This window comes from Pinus tabuliformis, chromosome 2_2 (assembly GCF_031772625.1).
Source record: "Pinus tabuliformis cultivar Carrire ecotype Pingquan chromosome 2_2, CPIR1, whole genome shotgun sequence".
NCBI classification, from domain to species: Eukaryota; Viridiplantae; Streptophyta; class Pinopsida; order Pinales; family Pinaceae; genus Pinus; species Pinus tabuliformis.
The window spans coordinates 1,089,669,485-1,089,690,671 of NC_142300.1; the positions used below are offsets into that span (position 1 = coordinate 1,089,669,485).

The window sequence follows — 21,187 nt, forward strand, 5'->3', positions numbered from 1 at the left end:
TCTCACATCTAAATCTAATCTAATCTAATCTATAAATCTTGCTTAATCAACCAAGTGGCTACGCCATTCAATCATGTTTCCCGGACTTGTTGGTTGCCAACTTGTCCTTCATCTTCACATTTCCATAGGGACTACTCCCCATAGCCTACTGGTGGGAGACAGCTAGAACAGAGAGGTTGGGGATCAAAGTGACAGCCCCTGACTTGAGTCGTTGTCGCAGTGCTTGTACAATATGAGCGACAACGCATCCAACCTCAACAAGTGCATTGACAAAAAGCGTTAAACATATCACTTCAAAAGTATACTTTATCAACATCATTTCACCTAGAAATTGTTCCAAAGCTGAACAATATTATTCTAACACTACACACCTGACATACATGCATAACTAGTTTCAACTTTCAACAAATACTCGCAAACAGTGAGGACTCATCTAAAAAATTTCAAAGCCTTGTTTTATTTAGGTCCTTGGAACCATAAATAGGGCACATCGTTAGAAATTACCATCCTGAAAACTGAAAGTTGATGATCCAAAAAAATAGACCATTTAAAGCTTCATAAATCCTGATGCATTACATATTTCCAATTTGCAAAAGCGTCTAGTCAAAGTTCCTTTTTCTGCCTCTTTTGTTTTTTTTTTTCACTTCTTCAAGGACTTTACCAACCATTATTCTCCAAGGAAAATTTGGCTATTTAATGTATTTATATAATCACCTATCTGGTAAATATTATCATATTACAATGCTATCTTATCCTTGTCCACCTGAGTTTCTAGTACAAAAATTTATATCACACAACAACCTTGTCTAATAAAATTTGGCATCTGAAATTCTTTAGTAAGCAAAAATCGTACTCCTTAGTTTCAAACAAGAAGGATGTCCCTGCCTTAGAAAATCCTACAATCAATATCAACTACTAATAAAATAAAAATCATCCTCATAGAATACCCTTAAATTTGATTTTCTTTTGCAAAACAAGCACCATTCAAAAACAGCTCCAACTCAACTATTGTTTTTCCACAAATTAGTGAGATGGGCTCAAAAAGTAAAGAGATTGCTCACCCTTTGGGTCCAGCGTCACCCTCACCACGAACACGTAGGGTGCTGCCACTATTCACTCCTGGAGGAACTTTAACTTTGAGATCCTTTTTCACACGAATGCGCCCTTCACCAGTACATTTTCGGCAATAGTCTGATATGACTTCACCTTCTCCTCCGCACTCTGAACAGATTGACACCTATTGCTTTCACAAAATCCAATGTCATAAAAATGGAGAATGTAAAGTCTTGGCAGACACTGACATTTTTTTCATACTGATAGATGAATGAAAGAATCAGGCAATGGCAGATATCAAAGACCAAAACTGCAGGGATGGTGCTGTAACTTATTGGATCTCAAATCAACAAGTATGGAAGAACTTATTCATAATCAGAGACAAAATATTGATTAAGAATCCCTTTCTTTCAAAAGGATGGCCTTATATATACTTTAATTATTGAGATTAACATTTTAAACTACTTTTTATATTACATCGTTCTGGTCAATGAAATTAATACTCATGCCATTTGCAATGGATCTAGATTTTTCAAACCTGTGAAAACAAGCCAAAAGGTGTCTCTTGTGTTCGCATCACTTGACCCCTGCCTCCACAAGCCAAGCATGTCTTTGGCCTTGAGCCAAGCTTCGCTCCAGTACCATTACAAGATTTACATGCTTCCAAATGAAAAACCTCAAACTCTTTCTCTGCTCCAAAAACAGCTTCCAAAAATTCCAACATCATGTCATACCTTTGCAACATTTCCGAACAGAAACCACAGTTTTAGGGGGTGATTAACAAGCAATACATACATTTTAGTGTCAATAATTATCATATAAACATATAGCATTAATGCTACTTAAATATAAATGAACATATCTACAGCATTCAGGCTCACATCATGATAAAAGGAACTACATTAGACTAAAACCATCCAATCCTTAAAGAGTGAAAAATAGCATAAGAGACCAATCAAAAACCCTGTACAATAGCATAAACAAGATACACAGATCAGCCTTCCAAAAAATCACCAAATTACATTTAGAAATATTTAACAATAAAAAAACACAGGATATAGCACTTAGAAAAGAAATTATATTATATTAATGTCCATGAATAACCAAAATAGATCAATGGGGCTAGAGCATGCAACCTTTGAAAACAGCAACAGGGGCAATCTATAGTGTTTTCTGGAAAGTTGTAAATTCTAATATTCAGGGAAGAATGAAAGAAAAGTAAACAGTCAAAAAGAGTAAAAAGAGATGGAACCCAAAGCATAATCCTACAAAGAGTAGATAATACTCCAGCAGAAGAGTGCCTCCCAAAAGCAATGTTGAATCAAGATAGGTTCAGGAAGCAGACAAGACCATGGGCCCCAAGGAAGAGCAGTATCTTAGCTGGTATTGAATCAGATGAGAAGGCATAATCATCTGCCACCACAACTATGCCAAGGCTGAGCCTGATAATGACTTCCAGAGAATGTCGATGGCTGAAAGGACCTGACAGTGCAATCCTGGGAGACAGGCTGGGAGCCTTTAACTGTATCCCCCTTGACATTCAAGGCCGCAGAATACCTCAGGAAGGGAAGAAAGTTGGTGATGAGCACTTGCTCTCGAACTCTAGCTGTGAACAACGAAAGATTGCAGTCCCTCTACATCAAGAGAGGAGACTAATGCGACAAGGAGAAATCAAACAAATTTATAGTAATTCAAATCTATTTACATATTTTTCAAATTATCTAAACAAGATAGAAATAACAGAAAAAAAACAACACAAACTCCACCACCAGTTAACAAACACATCCAAGTTATTACACACAATATTATCTCACAATATATTTCAATCATATAAGATAATAATTTTATTATAATGTTGACTAAGATGTATCTATGTTGAATTTAAAAATTTCTCTATTGAAAAGGTTGTTGGGTTTTTCTCCATATGGGTTTTCACAGAGTAATCTCTTGTGTTCGTTGTGTGGCTGTCTCTTCATGATCCTACTGTTATATATGTTGTACCATTGATGTATTTTCGTGTAATTGCTTAATCATGGATAAGAATGTATAAAAGAATTAATCTCATCAGAAGCAATTATCAGATTAATAGACCCTATGAAAATCAACATGGTATCAGAACTATGGTAGAAGAACAGCCCTAGAAAGAAATCATATTTTATTTCAATCTAACCCTGGTTCAAATGAAGCCGAGTTAACTTATCTCTCTGGACCAGGCCGAAATAGCCTCAAAGTCCATTTTAGTGGGCTGAAGTTACTTTAGGTCTCTCAGAAAAAGCCTTAGTAAGCGGAAGGATTATTATTGTCACAGTTTGATAGAAGTCTGAAATATTAAGACCTAAAAGGATACCTCAATGTGGAAGACCTCAAGTTTCTTTCTTGTTGGATCAAGATCCTCAGGAGGTAAAACAAAGTAGTCTCAGACATCAATTAACATAAGCCGAAAAATCTCAGAGCCAAATTGAAACTCAGACCAAGCCTCGATACAAGGCCTGTTACAGGGGCCGAATATCTCAGAAGTTCTGAAATTTTATCATGTTGCAGGAGGCCAGAAGGCCACAGAATCCATCTCAGGAAGCTTGAATGCATCAGAAGACCAAAAGCACAATCTCAGGCTGAGAAATCTTAAGGGGAGTTCAAACTTTGAATAGGATTCTGAAGTACTGAATTGATCACAGTGATATTTTGATTAAAAGAGCATTCTATCATAATAAAAATTAAGCCTGAAGATCCTTCTTTATTCTGTGAAATATGATCTAAAAATATGACATCACAAAGACCAAATTTATATGGCTAAGGAATTTTGGAAGCCCACAGGATCTGTGATAAGGAACCTAGAAACTTCAGACATGACTTTGGAAAGTCCAAGTTACATTAGAGTCAGACTACATTCATGTCTTGATTTGTAATTTGTAAAACTCTCAAATCATTGAAATATGCCCTGTTCACAAAGAGAAGTTTTGGGCACAATTTTTGCAATGTTTTTGTACTGACATAGTAAGCCAGCAGTGCCATTTTGTACCTGAGTACATCAAAGAAAGGTTTGATTGACTTGAAGTATCTCATAAACCGGTTGTACCTGAAGGACCTTGTCTACATACAAAAGAAACATGGTAATGGGCTGTTCAAAAATGAAGTACAAGAATCCAGACCTATAAAGAGACTAGCCTGTGAATGAAAGATCATAGAACTGTACATCAAGGGGTCTTCCATCGTGCTCAGAAAATATTTAGATTATTGCTCAGAGCAAGACAAAGTCTCACAAGTGAAAAATATGTGAACTATTCACATGTGACAAAGGTTTACCAGACCTTTGTAAAGATGTTGCACTACATGTTCCTTAAAACTTCAAGACTGTTGAACAAAACCCTGAAAGATACCGAGTTGTCTCTTAAGACTCATGATGATGTATTAGAATAGAGAGAGCTCAAAGAAGTTATTGAAATGATCATAAGATTACCTGAGCCTAAAATGTCGAATTGTTGAACTGAAGTAACCTGGCAATTAGCCCTGAAAAATCTGAAGATGATCCCTTTTAAGGTCAAATATATTGAGTTCAGTTTTCAAAAGGAAAGTCCTAGTCCCTCTTCAAGCTTAGAAGTTCAAAGGCTTTCTTGATAAAGTCATTTGCAAACCCAGTACTATGTCAGGCCAAGGACGTAAATGACTAAAAAACATTGAAGCTTTTGTTGCAGAGAAAGTATTGATGCCAGAAAGTTTTTGTTGCATCTACTGTTATAAATGTTTAGATGTTGAATAATGATGAAGTTATTCTTTGTACATTGAAGTGAAGGCCAAGCTCTTATGGTCAAAATACTTCCGCTGTTACAATGCTTAGAGAAAGCAGAGTTGCATGGATCATCATTGGAAATCCTTGATCGATTGATGACAATGATGGGATGTGGAAAGGGCATGTTGATTTTAGGGTTCTGACATTTAAATATGAAACTGAATATCTAGGGTTTGTAAACCTTGCTAAGCAAAAGGCCTTGAACAAGAAGACCCTAGGGTTTATGGACAAAACCCTAGGATTTGATGTTTTTCCTGAAAATAGAAACCCTAGCTTTTGCAAGGAAGGAATGGCATCAGGATTATGACATGGACAAGTAAAGGTCCAAGATGGATGCAGGAAGACTAAAGGTCAAGATAGAGTTGATATCTTCTCAAAAGATACTTATCTTATATCTCTCTTATTTGATTATTACTACTATTGTTGTTTGACTAGTAGTTAATATCTTGTCTTTGAATTCTTTACTTGGTTGTAATTGTTCTTCCATGACCTCCTAGTGAGGATTGCAAGTACATAGTGAAGGTTTCCTAGGCTCTAGCAGCAGATGAAAAGAATGGAAGAACAAAACAAAGTTTGTGACAAGAGGACTTTGGTTGAGAGATACTACACTAAATGAGATCTGGACTCAGAGGGAGTAAAAAGGTCAACAAGATTGAAGTATGTCTTGATCCTTACCAAAAAGATGTCAATTGTGACTTCCAAGACAAAGTATGATTGGATGGCAAGAAGTACAAAGCAAATGATTACCTCAGAAAGGGGGAAGAAGACTATCAAGGGACACCTTGTCAAATACACTTCTATTAAAAATTATAATCTTTATGATTTCTATTGAAAACTACATCGGATGGATATAGAGATCGTCTTCCTTGATGAAAGAAGAAGTGTACATAAGAGCTACCTCAAGCTGGTGAGGTATAGGAAGAAGTCTTATACTTGTAAGTAGAAAGAAGGTGACCCTATATATGATTTGTTTCCTGACGATAGCTGAAGAAACCATGTGTCTGAGGGAGCAGCATGGACCGAAAAGATTTGTTTTAGAGGGAGCAGTTAAGGCTTCCTCAGGGACCATTATTTTAGCTCGAGAGGGAGTTGATATCTAGATTCAAAGTGAAGGATTTTGACTAGATAGTTGATGCACCTTAATAGCAATAGTGGCAAAGGGAGAAACCAGGATTGTCATTACAAGATCTATTCCAAGAAAGAACACCCAATTAGGGTAACCTAAATGCAGCCAAGATGGTGGAGCAAGAAAAAGGAAACAGATCAATCTATGGCTGAGCCAAGGCAAATAGCTCAACATGTGTTGACGTACCAGCATGGTACAATTGGTCATGGCATAGTCAGTTATCGTTTGAGATATAACTCAAACAGTGATGTACAGCGGCAGTGATATACAAATTCTGACTAGACAGGGAATGCACATGACAAGAAGAGTACTTCTAGAAGATGCTTCAGTTTGAGCTCTACTATGATTTCTTGAACAAGCAAAAATCCATTACACTCAGCAGTGCAGAAGCAAGTATATCGCAACCCGTAAAGTTTGTACGAAAGAAGTGTGGCTTCGGAAGTTGCAAGCATTCACAAATTCAAATTGTGCAAGGAATCGCTTTAGTTTGAGCTCCAATCTCATGGATGAGCAGGAAGCAGACATCTGTTGCACTCAAACACTGATGTTGCAGTTGATTGGCGAGTTGTGAAGTAGTATGGCTCCAACTTGCAAGATGGGTCGATTAGGTGCAAGTGATAGCATGATGACAAGTCAAGGCACCTTGAGATCTATTACCAAGACACAGTACAAGAAGAGAGCAGTATGGCTCCAATATTATCAAGCAAATCGTCCCAGGACAAGCTTGAAGAGATTGAGTATGTCTCTCTCAGCAAGAGGGAGTGATGAGTCATCAGCATCAAAGAACAGTAATTCTGTTGATCTTTAATGTACCTTGGACAAGTGGTTTCACATGGGTTAGTCTCTACCTAGGGAAAAGTGTCCAAAATAATTATTTTCCTAAGTGTGACTTTATAAAATGAAAGTGACTTTATAAGTGGTAAAGTCAATGTTAAAAATTATAAAGTGAAAAGTCACTTTAGACATAAAGTACAATGTGGGTACTTTATTTAATGGGTGAGTTAAAAAATAGAGTGAGAATTAAATGCACATTTATTTTCATCCCTTGATCTAAATGAACTTGAGCCATTAGATCTTAGGGTTGCCCAAAAAGTCATTTAGGGAAGCAAAAGGTGGAAAAGAAAAGAGAGATTGCATTCATTCTTCATGAGCAAATTGGAGAAAGGAGGCTGAGAGCTGGAGAAAAGTTTTGAAGGAGAAATTTGTTGCAGCAAGCTAAAAGAGTGATTTCTGGGCAAAGTTGGACACAGAAATCAAGGCATAGAAGACAGTAAAAGGTACAGTACAAACAACATTTAATGTTGTGAGATGCACACCGTTCGAGAGAAGTTTTTGAAAAAAATATGAAAAATCTGTACAGTCTGTATGGAATCCGTACAGTACGGTCTGTACAATCCATACAGAATCCGTACAGTGCAGTATGTACAGTGCGTATCCGTACAATACATATTTTCAGCTTCAAGTGGGATGGAAATAAAGGCAAAGTGGGCACGATTTTCAAGGAGTTTTGGGCTAAAGAGATAAGTTGTATTTTGCTGTTTTGTTTTGTCTGCAAATGTATTTTTCCTGAAATTGAAAGATAAATAAATTTGAAGAGCTCTCTAACAAGTTTTCCCCAAAGAAGATTGAAGGGGTTTTGCCTTGGTCTAAATTGACCGAAAATCTGTGTATTTTTATGTGTTTTGCTGGTCTGTTTATGTCCATATTTATTTTCAACATGTGTTGACAGTCCCATGTGTTTTAATCTAAAAAAATCATTTACAAAATTTTATATGTTGAATGTATGTTTATGGGAAAGGGCAATTTAACTGAATGGGAGTGAAAAGGTGAAATTAAAACTGGGTTGGGATTGCAAGAAACTTTTTAGTAATCAAATTTCAACATGGTATAAAGTGAAAGTGACTTTATAAGTGGTAAAGTCAATGTTAAATTATAAAGTGAATAGTGACTTTAGACATAAAGTACAATGTGGATACTTTATTTAATGGGTGAGTTAAAAAATAGAAAGTGAGAATTAAATGCACATTTATTCTCATCCCTTGATCTAAAGGAATCTGAGCCATTAGATCTTAGGGTTGCCCAAAAGTCATTTAGGGAAACAAAAGGGGGAAAGAAAAGAGAGACTGCATTCATTCTTCATGAGCAAATTGGAGAAAGGAGGCTGAGAGCTGGAGAAAAATTTTGAAGGAGAAATTTGTTACGGCAAGCTGAAGAGTGATTTCTCAGCAAAGTTGGGCACAAAAATCAAGGCATAGAAGAATAGAAGACAGCAAAAGGTAAAGTATGAACACCATTTAATGTTGTGAGCTACATGTCATTCGAGAAAAGTTTTGAGAGGAAAAAAAAATAATTTTAAAAAATTGAAAAATCGTACAATCTGTATAGCGGTACGGAAATCTGTACAGTCCGTATCCATACAGTACATATTTTCAGCGTCAAGTGGGCATGGAAATTGAGGCAAAGTGGGCACGGTTTTCAAGGAGTTTTGGCCTGAAAAGATAAGATGTATTTTGCTATTTTGTTTTGTCTGCAAATGTATTTTCCCTAAACTTAAAAGATAAATAAATTTGATGAGCTCTTTAACAGGTTTTCCCCGGAGAAGATTGAAGGGGTTTTGCCTAGGTCTAAGTCGACCAAAAATCTATGTATTTTTATGTGTGTTGCTGGTCTGTTTATGTCCATATTTATTTTCGGCATGTGTTGACAGTCCCATGTGTTTTAATCTGAAAATTTCATTTCCAAAATTAATGTATGTTTATGGGAAAGGGCATTTAACTGAATGGGAGTGATAAGGTGAAATTAAAACCAGGTTGGGATTGCAGGAAATTTTTTAGTCATCAAATTTCAACAAATTCTTATGAAGAATGGTTCTATACTTCTCAGTGAGAGAGAGTGTTGATATGATAAGCATCATGGGCAATCATTCTCCTTGTGTCAAAGATGTTGACCAATTGGGGAGAATGGTCCAAGCAAAGGACAGTTCTTCTTCATGTGTCAAAGATGTTGACCACTTGGGAAGAATAGTCCTAGAATGTTAATTTTTCACAATGTTCTATGTTGATATAATCATTTAAAAAAAAATCAATTTCTTCCAATTTCAATCACCCCAGTAACAGTTAGGCAATTATAGATAGAACAGTAAACAGTAAATGCACAATTTAAGATAGCTAAGCACAATGAGACAAATATTTTTGGTCAAACACCAAGGAAAAACCCCACAAGGGCGAAAACCCAAAATCAATTCTTCTTCTTCTATTAGTTAACCAATGTTCAGCATGAGATACATCGGTAAAATAATACATCCATAAACCAGTGAAAGTCAATGCTTTAACTCTCTCTAGGACAACCAATCCAAAATCAGTCAGTAATGAGAAAGTCAAATCTAGTCAACTATATCAAATTATAATTTTCAACCTATGGAGATTTGGTCAACCACCGTCAACAGCCTGGAATGATTGTTCCAAGTCAACGTTCAAATCTGACTAGAAAAGTTCAATCAACCAAGTAGAATGTTCATCCTTCCTTGCTCAATCAAACTTGGCCAAAAAATTCCTGAAATCCATGGTCAAAGATGCCAGTCAGCCCTACAGCCAAACCCTAGTCAACCCTGCGATCAACCACATAAAATGTGCCCATAAAATTTTGGTCAAGGTCTCGTGCAATTTGGCCTCCCAAAACAGTCAAGAAATTCAGTCAAATCAGAGTCAAAGTGCCCAAGTCAACACTAGTCAAAGTAGCCCAAAACAAAAAATCAATGCTAATCAAAACAGGATCCTCTCTCTCCTCCTTCGCACGTGTGAAATCGCCCTGCGACTTTTCAAATCATATCGAAGCTTTGATGTGATGTTTGATGTGATGGATGATGCCAAATGTGGAGTCAATGAAGGTCTATTTATAGTTGACTTAGGAGGGGTCAATTTCTCATGTGGGTCTGACTTGTAGACTTTCACTAGGCCGACTTGTCAAACACAAAATTGTAATTTCCTTTGACCAATATTGAAATTTCTTTTGAAGTGAAGTGGTTCCTCCTTAGGGTAGTTCGCCTTCTCCTTGGGGAAATTCATCCTATAGCTACCAATTTCAACACTCCCCTTCACTTAGGGAGGAATTTATGGCTACATCATAAGTCTCATCTCGGATGTACATGTCACAAAATAAGAAGTTCACCTCGTCTCGTCTCATCTCAGTTGAACAATAATGACTCGATCCATAGAAGAAGAAAAATGATCCACACGACAATAGGGGAGATTGATTTACCACAACCAAGTCCATGTGTAGTATACCTAGTGTTGGGAAATCCAAGGAGTTGGCAGTTAAATGATTTCCCTTATTAATGACATTATCTTATGATGTTTTATTATTATTAGTTCTTTCGACTTATCTTTTTTTATCATAAAGACTAATGCCAAGCAACAAATAAAAGAGTACACAAGATGTAGGCACGCTACCAGGGAAAAACCCCACTCTAGGGGAAAACCCAGTCAAACTTCTTCCTTCAGTAGATTCAAGATGAGACGACCAAGACCCTTACAAACTAGACTCGAGACTACCTCCATCAAGTCATCCTCCTTTGATTGTGTTTGCATACTGAGGTTCATATCACTATGTAAGCACTAAATACTTGCTACTCCAAAACATCATTACTACAGTACCACTGAGATCTTCTCACTGTGGAATCTTCTCACTGTGGTGTCAACGAAAACTTCATGTAGTGGGACCAAACTGTAGTAGTACCCAAACCGTGAGACTGTAAGTAGCACCGAGTCACTGAAATTCAGGTTTTGTGGAATCATCTAACTTGGTAACATAGCACCGAACTATGAGGGGCATAGTACCGAACTGTGGGAGCTGTGGAAATATCAAAATCATCAAAGCTCTTCCCTGTAATGTCATCGAAACATTATCTTTGAGATCACAACAATCTTCTTGTGAAATTTAAGTTTGTGTTGCATCACCGAAAATATTCTCTCTGAATTGTTGTTCGAACTTGTAAATTGAGTGAAGGCCTTATGCTGGTATATATAGTAGTTTGTCCATTTAAATGAGTCGGCATGATACTTTTGAAGAGCAATGTCACTGAATTGAGTCGACATGCTAATGTATAATTTTGAGGCCGATTTGAAGAGAATTCTTTCAACATTAAGGAGACTTGAATTGATGGAGTCTTCACAAATTGACTTTGACAATAACCTAAAGCCTACAATCGAAGCTTGACCTATACATTTGACCCAAGCATGAAACCCATGCTTTAATAAGTCAATTCAAAAACAATAAAAAAAATCTTTTTGCTTTTGACAAATATATTACAATATGACTCAAATACCTTAAATGAAGACCGAACCTAATTACATTGTCCAACACTCCCTCTTAACTAAGGAGGTATTCATCCTATACAAGTACAAGGAAGATCTCAGCTATATGAACCATGAAGAGCTTTAGCCACCGCAATGCCATGGACTAGATTCCTGACTAGGGAAATCTATCCATTGGTCTCTCAACAATTTAGGTGCCGCAATGCCACAGACTAGATTCCTAACCAGGGAAATCTATCTGAGTGGTACTAAGATGGACTAAAGCTTTCAGCCTCTCCAGGTACCATCAGGGTTACTTGCTAACCAGCAACCCATAGATCCAGGTGTGTGTCAGAGCCCAATGACCAAAGACTCCTTTCCAACTTCGGGACCTAGACATCACACAAAGTGTTGGCCAAATGTCCTCCCAGGCAATGCTCCACTCATAAAGCCTCTCCTTGATCCAACAAATCAAGGACAACAAATCTCTTCCGATCAAATTGATCGGTAACCAGCATCCTATCAAAACCTATGAGAAATTTACCTGTACAAAAGCAACCCTAGTCAATAATATGCTTTCACGTGTACATAATCAAATACAAACCTTCGAGGTCTTCCAGACAACTTGATGTTGCTTCTCAACTTTTCATAGTAGGACTATCAACTGAATCTTTGACAGAAGATTCCTCAACCATACACTTTGATTTCCTACTTGATATGCAGCAACATATTCTTCAATCGGATCCTGCTTTCCTTCTTTCGGCAGCACCTCAAAATGCATTCTCCAATTTCCTTCTCTCACTCATGGCCTTCACTAAAACTTATAGTTGTTAGTCCTAGTCTAGTGCATGACACATGAAGGAGAGAACCATATATGTCACTACCTCTTAATTAGAGAGGATCTAATCATTCCTATACAAATAATATTCTCAACCATCCTTTTATCCTAGGGATATTTCATCGAGGCTCCCTCTTAACTTAAGGAGTTCTACTTTACGACATCAAAGAATCTTTCATGGCTTCCATCCTTCTTATCAGAGTCATTCATATATCATGCTTATCACATCAACTTTATTTATGACCATCTTTACCAACTTGAAGATGATGTAAAAACACAAGTCAGAGAGCAAGTACAACCAAAATTATAGAAGCATGAAGTTAGCTATATTAAAATCTTATAATAATGGAAGCATTAGACTTTACAAACATAATCAGCAAGAGACTATATTTCATCATTTTCGACTTCTTGCCTAGATTTAGTTATAAACTCTAAATCACATCAAAAAACTCATTAAGATATTAAACTAATCATTGCATGTGTCATGTATGAATGGGTGAATGTTCCTAGAGGTTATCTTTGTTGAAAATACCTTGATAAGTCATCAATTATTGCATATCAAAGTATAAAATCTTTTGGCAGCTACTCTCATGCCCTAATTGCCATGCGAAGTTGTCTAGAGGTCTCCTTGATTGGGTATAGTCCCTCCAAATCATAAGTTCATCTTGACTCCATCTCTCCCAAAGGCAAGGCACTAATCCATCCACTGGTGGTCACCTAAACGCTTATTTTTCTTGCCTCCTCTCTCTTTCTAGGCCTAGCCACCATAGGTCACCTAGGGCATCAAATAAATCTCATTGTAGCCATCAAAACACCTCAATTTTTGGCCCATAACTACGCTAGGGTTTCCTCTAGAGGCCCTCCAAATTTGAAGCAATTCAAGCAGTGTGATCCCGAGATATAGCAAGCCCTAGGTCAAAGACCATTTTTTGCCCTAGGTTTCCCTTGGCTAGTGTCCTCATTTGGATCATTGCATTCAATCCTCAAAAGAAAATTTATCCTTTGATCCTCTTCTCTTCCCAAATCAGGTCAAGACCCTCTTTGGTTGATCAACTCCATATTCTTAACCTAATTTTGGGTCCACTTGGGCCTTTGTGGTCCCGCAACTTTATAACTCTAACTTCACAAAGATCACATAAAGACCAATTCTCCATAAGGATTTTCTTGCATAGGAATCATCTTTACAAGATATATTCCCAAACGCTGGCCTCAAGAATCCTCTTAACCCTTCCTAGAGAGCATACTGCCATTCTTCCTGAGCAAGAAAGCCATATAATTGAGTCTCTCTTGTGAATAGGCCTTAGGAATCACTCCTTATCCTCTTATTGATCCATTCATCTAATGATTCCCCTTATACCGAGTCTCCTCCCATTGATGGAAGTTCGTAAAGAGCAAGGAGCCTTAGCTGAGGTGATAGTGGGCTATCGCTCCATTGTTGCCCCTTAACCTAGTAGTTGCTCCATAGGATCCCCTCCTAGGGCCATTGCTAGTTTGAGCGGTAACAGGTGCTGACCAAAGAGATGATAACTAGTTGATGCTAAATGTTATGCCACGTGTCAGGAGTACCAACCAAGATTATGGGTCAGTGGTACCAACTAGTTGTGGCTACTAGTTGATACTGACAATGTCAAAGATTCCAACTAGTTGATGCTGATACTGATGATGATGCTGATAATGTCATAGTTGTTGACTAGATGATGATGATGTCAGATATGCTGACTAAATGATGCTAATGATGTCAGAAATGTTAACGTACCTTATGTCAAATATGCTGACAAGTTTGATGATGATTTGTTATAACCTTTTCACAGAAAAATTTTGTCAACATGAGAACATCTAGATAGTCATTATGAATATCTCCCTAGTTAAGAGGGAGTGTTGAATTTTGTAACTATGGTTCTTCATAATGTATATTTGAGCTCTTAATGTATTTATAAGCATGTTCTTCAGGCTAGAGAGAAAAAGAAAAATATTAAAGGACATGTTCCTCGTGTCTGTTAAAAAAGGGAAAATTTTGAATTTGTCAAAGTTACATTTTTGGCTCCAGTAAAGATGCACCCATTTGGCCTCCAAGAAAAACTATATAAAGACACCATTTCATCCTTCTCAAGGTCAAGTAACTCACATCATCTGAGGCAATTTGCATCTTTCTGTTCAAGCATAATTCGGATGGTCTGAGGCAACAGAAGGGCAAGGATCAGTCTGAGGCAAGCATGCAAGGTCTGACACAAGCAAGAAAACCCTGTCTGAGGTTAGCAAAGGATGATAGCACTCTATGGAGAAGGCCAAAGTTCTGGAGGGGAAATTTCTGTAGGAGCACCAAGTTGAATGACGAATCTCTGCATTAAGGAAGCTGAAGTTATGCTCCAATATAAGTATTGGGCCAGCTGATTGACTTGACTAGATGCATGGACCAGGTTTGACCTAGTTTGTTGACTAAGATGTATCTCTATTGAATTGAAGAATTTCCCTATTGAAAAGGTTGCTGGGTTTTTCCCTATGTGGGTTTTCCCCTTGTGGGTTTTCCTAGGGTAATCATGTGTTCTTCGTGTGGCTCTCTTCATGATCCTACTGTTAGATATGTTATATGTTGTCCTGTTGATGTCTTTTCGTGTAATTGCTTGATGATGGAATCATGGATAAAAATGTAGAGAAGAATTAATCTCATCGGAAGCAATTATCAGATTAAAAGACCCTATGAAAATCAACAGTTCTTACCCTACAAATCTTAAAGGTTGAGGGTAAATGCTTACATTCATTATAATCTCAGTAAAACCAAGGGAATAAAATCCCACACAATCACTAAATTAACTTGATTAAACTGAACAAGAGAGCTGGAACATCCATTAACAATGAAAAATACATAAGAAAAGAAGAAAAAATTGTAGACCAAGCACTCAAGCTTTTATTCATTCCAAAGTGTTTGGTGATTACAACAGATTTTGAATAATAAAAAACAAAAGACTCCATCAGAAATCTCTAATAATAAACAAAAGACTCCTGGAAAGTAATGCATGAACAGGTATGTCTACAATATTGAGATATGCTAATCTCAATATGCCCAAAATAATGATCAAACTCCTAGTACTGCCATCACATGCTAACAGTTCCTCATCTCCAAGTCAACTCAACCTCCTTAACATAATCAGCTCCATCACATGCATGGGATATGCACCTTTATCTTTGTCCAGCTATGCCAACTCTCTTTCCACACAACAACCCTCTCTCCGCTTCCATTATCCACATCGGTGCACATTAGTAGAGATCACCTAGTTCAGCAAGGCTGCACATAACTTATTTTGGGGCTTCATTGCTTGGATTCAGTGGAAAAGGGATAACGCCATTCTTGTACTTCAAGCAGGCTCCAATGACTTTGCCATGTGTGTTCACACAAGAAAAGATTCAATCCTCTGCCACAGAACCTTTACTCGCTCCACTCACCAGCTTCATGCAACTCCAAAGTGCACTTCACTTTCAGGTTCCAACAATGCCTTTATCATCATAAAACAGCCCAGAATAAACTCTAATGGTTCGCTCTGTTCTAATTTTATCCAATCTCAAATTTGCATGTAAGATAATCCTCAAACGAACCTCCACTAATGCTCACTAGTAATTAAAAAAATTGCGTTTGGTGTTAAAGGGGGTGTTAGATTAAGTTACACTAAATTATATACTCGGAGTCCTAATACATGACGTAGTGATGTGTAATAAAAGTCACGAGCATTATGTGACAGATAAATCATAAGTTAATGAATAATAGTTAGTGTTGGTAGTTAGAGGTGATCAGGTAGTGCAAATATCTAAACCATGGATAAAAAGATGATTGCACATTATTCTCCTTGAATAATAAAAACAAGAAACATAACTTATAAGAGATGAAGGATAAAATACAAGGAAGATGATTTGTCGAATAACCATAAGGTGGGGGTGGTTGCAGAGGGATTTGCACAGCATGAGCGAGTGGACTACACACGCACCACCACAATGTAGTTGATAACAATAAAGTTAATTCCAGCCTAGCAACACATTTGACTGGAAAATGTATCAAATAGAGGTAAAGGATGCTTTCCTCAATGGAGATTTAAAGAGAAAGGTACAAAGGTATCAATGGCAGGAACTCCAGTAGCAGGTAAGGAGCATCTGTTGTGCATGTCGGTGAAGGCTCTCTAAGGGTTGAAGCAGGCCCCAAGGTATTATACACTAAATTGACAAATATCCTACAAGCTGTGGATTCAAAATGAATCCATCTGATCCAAATCTATATGTCAAGCCCAAGTGGTGATGCAGTGATCTTGGTAGTTTATGTGAATATGACATAATCATCACAAGCAGAGAGGCCAATGCAATTCAGAAAGTAAAATCTAATCTGCATTCTTCCTTTAAAATGACTAATTTAAGTCTCCTGTATTGTTTCTTATATGTAAAATTCTAGCAAACTGGTGATTGTGTGTTTGCCACAAACCAACTACACTAAAAGTTGGAGAAGTTTTGTCTAGCTAAATGTAAAGCAGTTTCTGCACCATGGAGATTGGGCCAAAATTATCATCCAAGCCTGGCTCAAAACCTGCTAATAACTCAGTATACAGGCAATTGGTGGACAGCTTGACATATCTTACAGTGACAAGGCGGATTTGAGTTTTCCAGAGAGCTGTATCTCTCATTCATGACAGCCTCTAAGACTGAGCCTTGGACAGAAACCAGGAGAATTTTGCAGTATGTACAAGGAACCTTGGAATATGACATCTTTTATGAGAAAGGAGAAAATTTCCAGTAATCAGGTTGCACACTCAAATTGGGCGTGTTGAGTTGATGACAGGAAATCCATTACAGGTTATTTTTCATTCTCAGTACAAGTGGCATTCCTTGGTTGAGTAAAAAGGAGCATGCAGTAGCACTTTCATCTTCCGAAGCAATGTATAAAGCAAGCAGAGTATCCAGCAGCAGTGATTACAGCTTATCAAGCAGTACGGTTGCAGAGGATAATTGCTGATTTGCAAGTAGACCAACACAATGCAATTGCACTTTATTGTGGCAATCAAAGTGTATTGATATTGGCTGGCAAATCCAGAGTTTGATTAACAGACAAAGCATGTGCAGGTGCATTGTCAGTATATTCAGTAGCCTGTGAAGAATGAAGACAGGGCTGCAAATTGCAATATTGTGCAATTCAGGAGCTAACTGCAGACATATTAACCAATCCTTTCGGTTCAGATAAGTTGGTAAAACTTAGAGATAAGCTTGGCGTAGCTTCCCATATAACCGTTAAGGGTGGGTGATAGAGTTTGCATTTTAATAATGGTCATATCATAATGTTTACATAGCTTAGCACCTCTGAGTTGGAGTATTTATACAATCACGTGTTATTTTACGGTTTCAAACTGTTGGGTGTCTAACATAAGTCTCTCTCGCAAGACAAATCACTGTATATATATTATTCTACGATGCATGTGTATGTGCAACCTTTTATTTAGAGAAATCTATATCATCAAATCTGCAAACACTTCAATAAAAGCACCTTTCAAGAATGTAATGCCTACTTCTTGGCAACATTTTCCAAATTGATGCATGCAATAAAAGATTTATACTTTATTTGTCTCTCTCCTTATTTATAATCTAGTGGACTATAATGTAATAACCATTTTCCCTTGCTTCCAACTGATATCCAGCCATTGTTTGCATTTGAATGGATTGCAGTCTCTACATTGACATCTGAGATATATGCTTCTGGAGAGTTATAATCAAACATACTTTGATGCATATTTGTTACACAAATCCAGCCTTCAGCATACAATAGAAGGTACTCTTTCAGCTCACATCCCTGACTGAAGTATATATCATTTCTCCATCTCTCCCCGAAATTTTCAAAAGGAATCTCTCACAAAATATCAATTTTATGCCTATCTAACAAAAGCACAAGGGGTACAATGAATCCTTAAAGAAAGGTCGTTTATACATAGTTCTATTCACATTGTAATTCCATATATTTAACGTGCAAAAGGCTAGCTAGATATTTAGAACTCACCTAATGTCATCACCCTGAAAGACTGTCTCACGCCTACGTGCTCCAAATCCAGTTTGATCCATACCCGGAAACCCTCTCACATTTGATCCAAAGAATGTCTCAAACAAATCAAAAGGGTTTGTCTGATGACCAATAAATTAACCAATAATTAACACAGATCTTTGAATATTCAATATTTGGAAAGTATTCAATAGAATCTCTTGTCAACAAAGAATTTCCTTATTTTCATATTCAAGAGAAAAGTTGATTAGATAAACTTCTTCCATTCTCCAAACTTGTCAAAGATTAAACATAATTCCAAAAGAAAGTAAGATTGCAATACCGTATAAGCACCTGAACCAGCGGCAGCACCTTTAACTCCAGCTTCACCATATTGATCATACAATGACCTCTTCTCATCATCTGACAGAACCTGAAAATGTCTTTATTTATATACCCCAAATTATACTTCATAATGGAAACTTACCATATCAACATCATCAGAGACAGTCATTTGACCAGAAATAAATCTTGCATGCACGTCAACTCAAACTCCTCGAATAATTAGAAACTGACCATATCAACATCATCAGAGACAGTCATTTGACCAGAAATAAATTTTGCATGCACGTCAACTCAAACTCCTCTAATAATTAGAAATTCCAAATAAACAGTTCATTTAAGAAAAGGCCAGCAGTTATTCTAAATGACTTCATTAGTGTTATTGTTCTTTGGCCTAGAATGGGCTAAAACATCAATCTTTCTAATTTCTACATCTGTTTATCATGCCTGCTGACCTTTCCCCAACCTTTCAGACCAAGATTAAAGAGGAGCCATTCCAAACGGACCAGATGGTCAAAATATCACAAACAAAGGACAGGAAATAGGTTGACACTACGAACAAAACCCTGTCACCATAATACATCTGATAACTGTTTCTCTAACAGAGAGGAAAGACACACAGTGACACAACATTCATCCAAGATAGAAGACAAAATAGTGTTGATCTGGTGAATAAAGGCGTGACAAAGCTAAGGAATACTGATCTTGCAACTTAAAAAATTCATATAGAATTATTGTGTCCCACTTTCGAAAGATGTCTATTAATGCCAGTAGTGAAAAGTCGCATAAATCAGTATTAAGAACCACTCCTAAGTATTCATGCAGGTGTCTAATAGCAAAAGGCTGTGTGCTGCATAATATTAAAGAAGTATTTGTCTTTAGAAAGAGGCATATCCTACATAAACCAAACATTTAGTGTGCCCCTTGTTCCCTACAACAAAGGTTTCTGGTTTCTGGAGACCAATGTGCTCAATGAGGCTAATTTCTCAAACAAAAGCAATTGAATCCTATGTTGCTTCTCCCATGTGGCTGTTTCACCAATTGCTATCATGCAAATCCACACAGGCAACCATAGGCAAACCCAGGATTCAAGATGAGAAAACTGAATCTCTCTTGTGGCTAGGTTTACCCTAGCCTCCACCACTGCTCTCCACGGCTTTGTTGGATGACCTGTGCAAGCCCAAGCATGATAGGGTGCGATCACAGCCTATTCTTCAGTGCATCCACTGCTTGTTCGAGAAGATCTGCACGGTGCACCCACTCTCATTGGCAGTCCTTCCCAAGCTATTTTCTTCTTGCTGTGGCCGAGATATGACAATGGCAAACAATCTACTTGCAGAAAGCAGGGCCTTTAAAATGTTGGTTAGCCATCTAAAGCCAGCCAATGGAGCTCAACCAACGCCAAATAAAATTTGTTAAAAAGGATGCATGTCATCCCTCATTTAGACATATTGGTTCCAGTTCAGAGAAAAACAACCCTTATCCTCCATGGGCATGTCCTGGTGGGAAAGTTCACAGGCCTATGGCCAAGTCCCAGATCCGTAGAAAAGTGGTTGGCAAAAACAATGGTGTTAGCTTCAAGGAGAGGTTTTTCATTTTCTTTTATTCCACAGCAAGGAAGATCGAGACTCAATCCTCCACTCAAGGCACTATTTCATGGGATCCAGGGGTTTGTTTCTAACCTGGTGATCTCTTGATTCCAATTCAGAAGAAAATATCACAATGGCCCTTGTGTGGGTTCAACTGCCTCATCTTTAGCTTATGTTTTGGGCTCTCAGATAGATCGGAAACAAGCTAGGCTGTAATAAATAACATATATGACTTTGAAATTGGATTCATAGAAAGACAAATCAAGTCAAGAAAAGATCAATATCAGAAATGTTAAGTCCCAACCATAAATACCTCATATGCTGTACTGATCTCCTTGAATTTATCAGTTGCTCCAGGGTCTTTGTTCACATCAGGGTGATACTGTAATCAAATATAACAGAGTACTTTAAGTCAGTGACTGGCTCTCACAATATACAAACCACAAGGCACAAGAAAAGGCATTCAGCAGTTAAATGGAGATAAAACAACGTTGCGGAAGTTATTTCGAGATAGCTATGATAATCAAAAAAAATTGTTGACCTTTAATCTGGTGGTAAATTTGACATTCTCAAACTAACTAGTATCCAGGATTCTTGCAATTCATTTTCAACCCCATCAAAGGTGAGAGTTTCAAACATAAAAAGTATATAGGTATCTAACCCTTCCTTTAGAGAAATTTTCCAGTAAGCAACCAACAAGGAAGTCACACCCCTGAAAACAAGGAAGTCACACCCTTGAAAACAAGGAAGTCACACCCCTGAAAACAAATATATAGGTATCTAACCCTTCCTTTAGAGAAAGTCTCCAGTAAGCAACCAACAAGGATACATCCTTTAGAGAAAGTCTCCAGTATCTAACCCTTTTCAACAACAAAAAGGGCAAAGAAGAAATGCAATTCTCGCCGCCTTTACAATATTTCACACGAACTATTTACACAGTCCATATCTCTATATTAGTAATGGATGTGATCAACCAGGTACATATCAGAAATAATGTTGAATTTATTGACTTTGATGACTAAATGCTTTTTCCATGAAGTGATAGTAAGGTAGATAGTTTAAGTTTTAACTGAATTTGTTATTTTAGAATTGGATAAATTTACATGTCACTCACAGTAATGCAACGCTCAATGGTTGCATAAAAGTTATAAAAGTGGAGA

The 21,187-nt window shown here is 37.3% G+C and overlaps 1 protein-coding gene across 6 annotated transcripts in view; it reads right to left on the reverse strand.

Annotated features, from left to right (window-relative positions):
- LOC149197187 (Molecular chaperone Hsp40/DnaJ family protein) overlaps positions 1–21,187 on the reverse strand; it is a 259,324-nt gene that overhangs the window by 188,835 nt on the left and 49,302 nt on the right. For 5 of the 6 annotated variants that reach the window (XR_016254743.1, XR_016254744.1, XM_089405755.1 and 2 more), the window contains exons 2-6: positions 20,341–20,409; positions 18,440–18,529; positions 18,118–18,239; positions 1,592–1,787; positions 1,062–1,237 (exon numbers count right to left, since the gene is read on the reverse strand). Coding sequence is in view for 4 of the 6 variants with exons in the window: in XM_089405755.1 (XP_089261881.1) it covers positions 1,062–1,237; positions 1,592–1,787; positions 18,118–18,239; positions 18,440–18,529; positions 20,341–20,409 (653 nt within the window). In the remaining 2 variants the exon portion in view is untranslated. Of the gene's footprint in view, positions 1–1,061; positions 1,238–1,591; positions 1,788–18,117; positions 18,240–18,439; positions 18,540–20,340; positions 20,410–21,187 lie in introns of those variants that run through there. The other variant, XM_089405758.1, reaches the window with a different exon arrangement.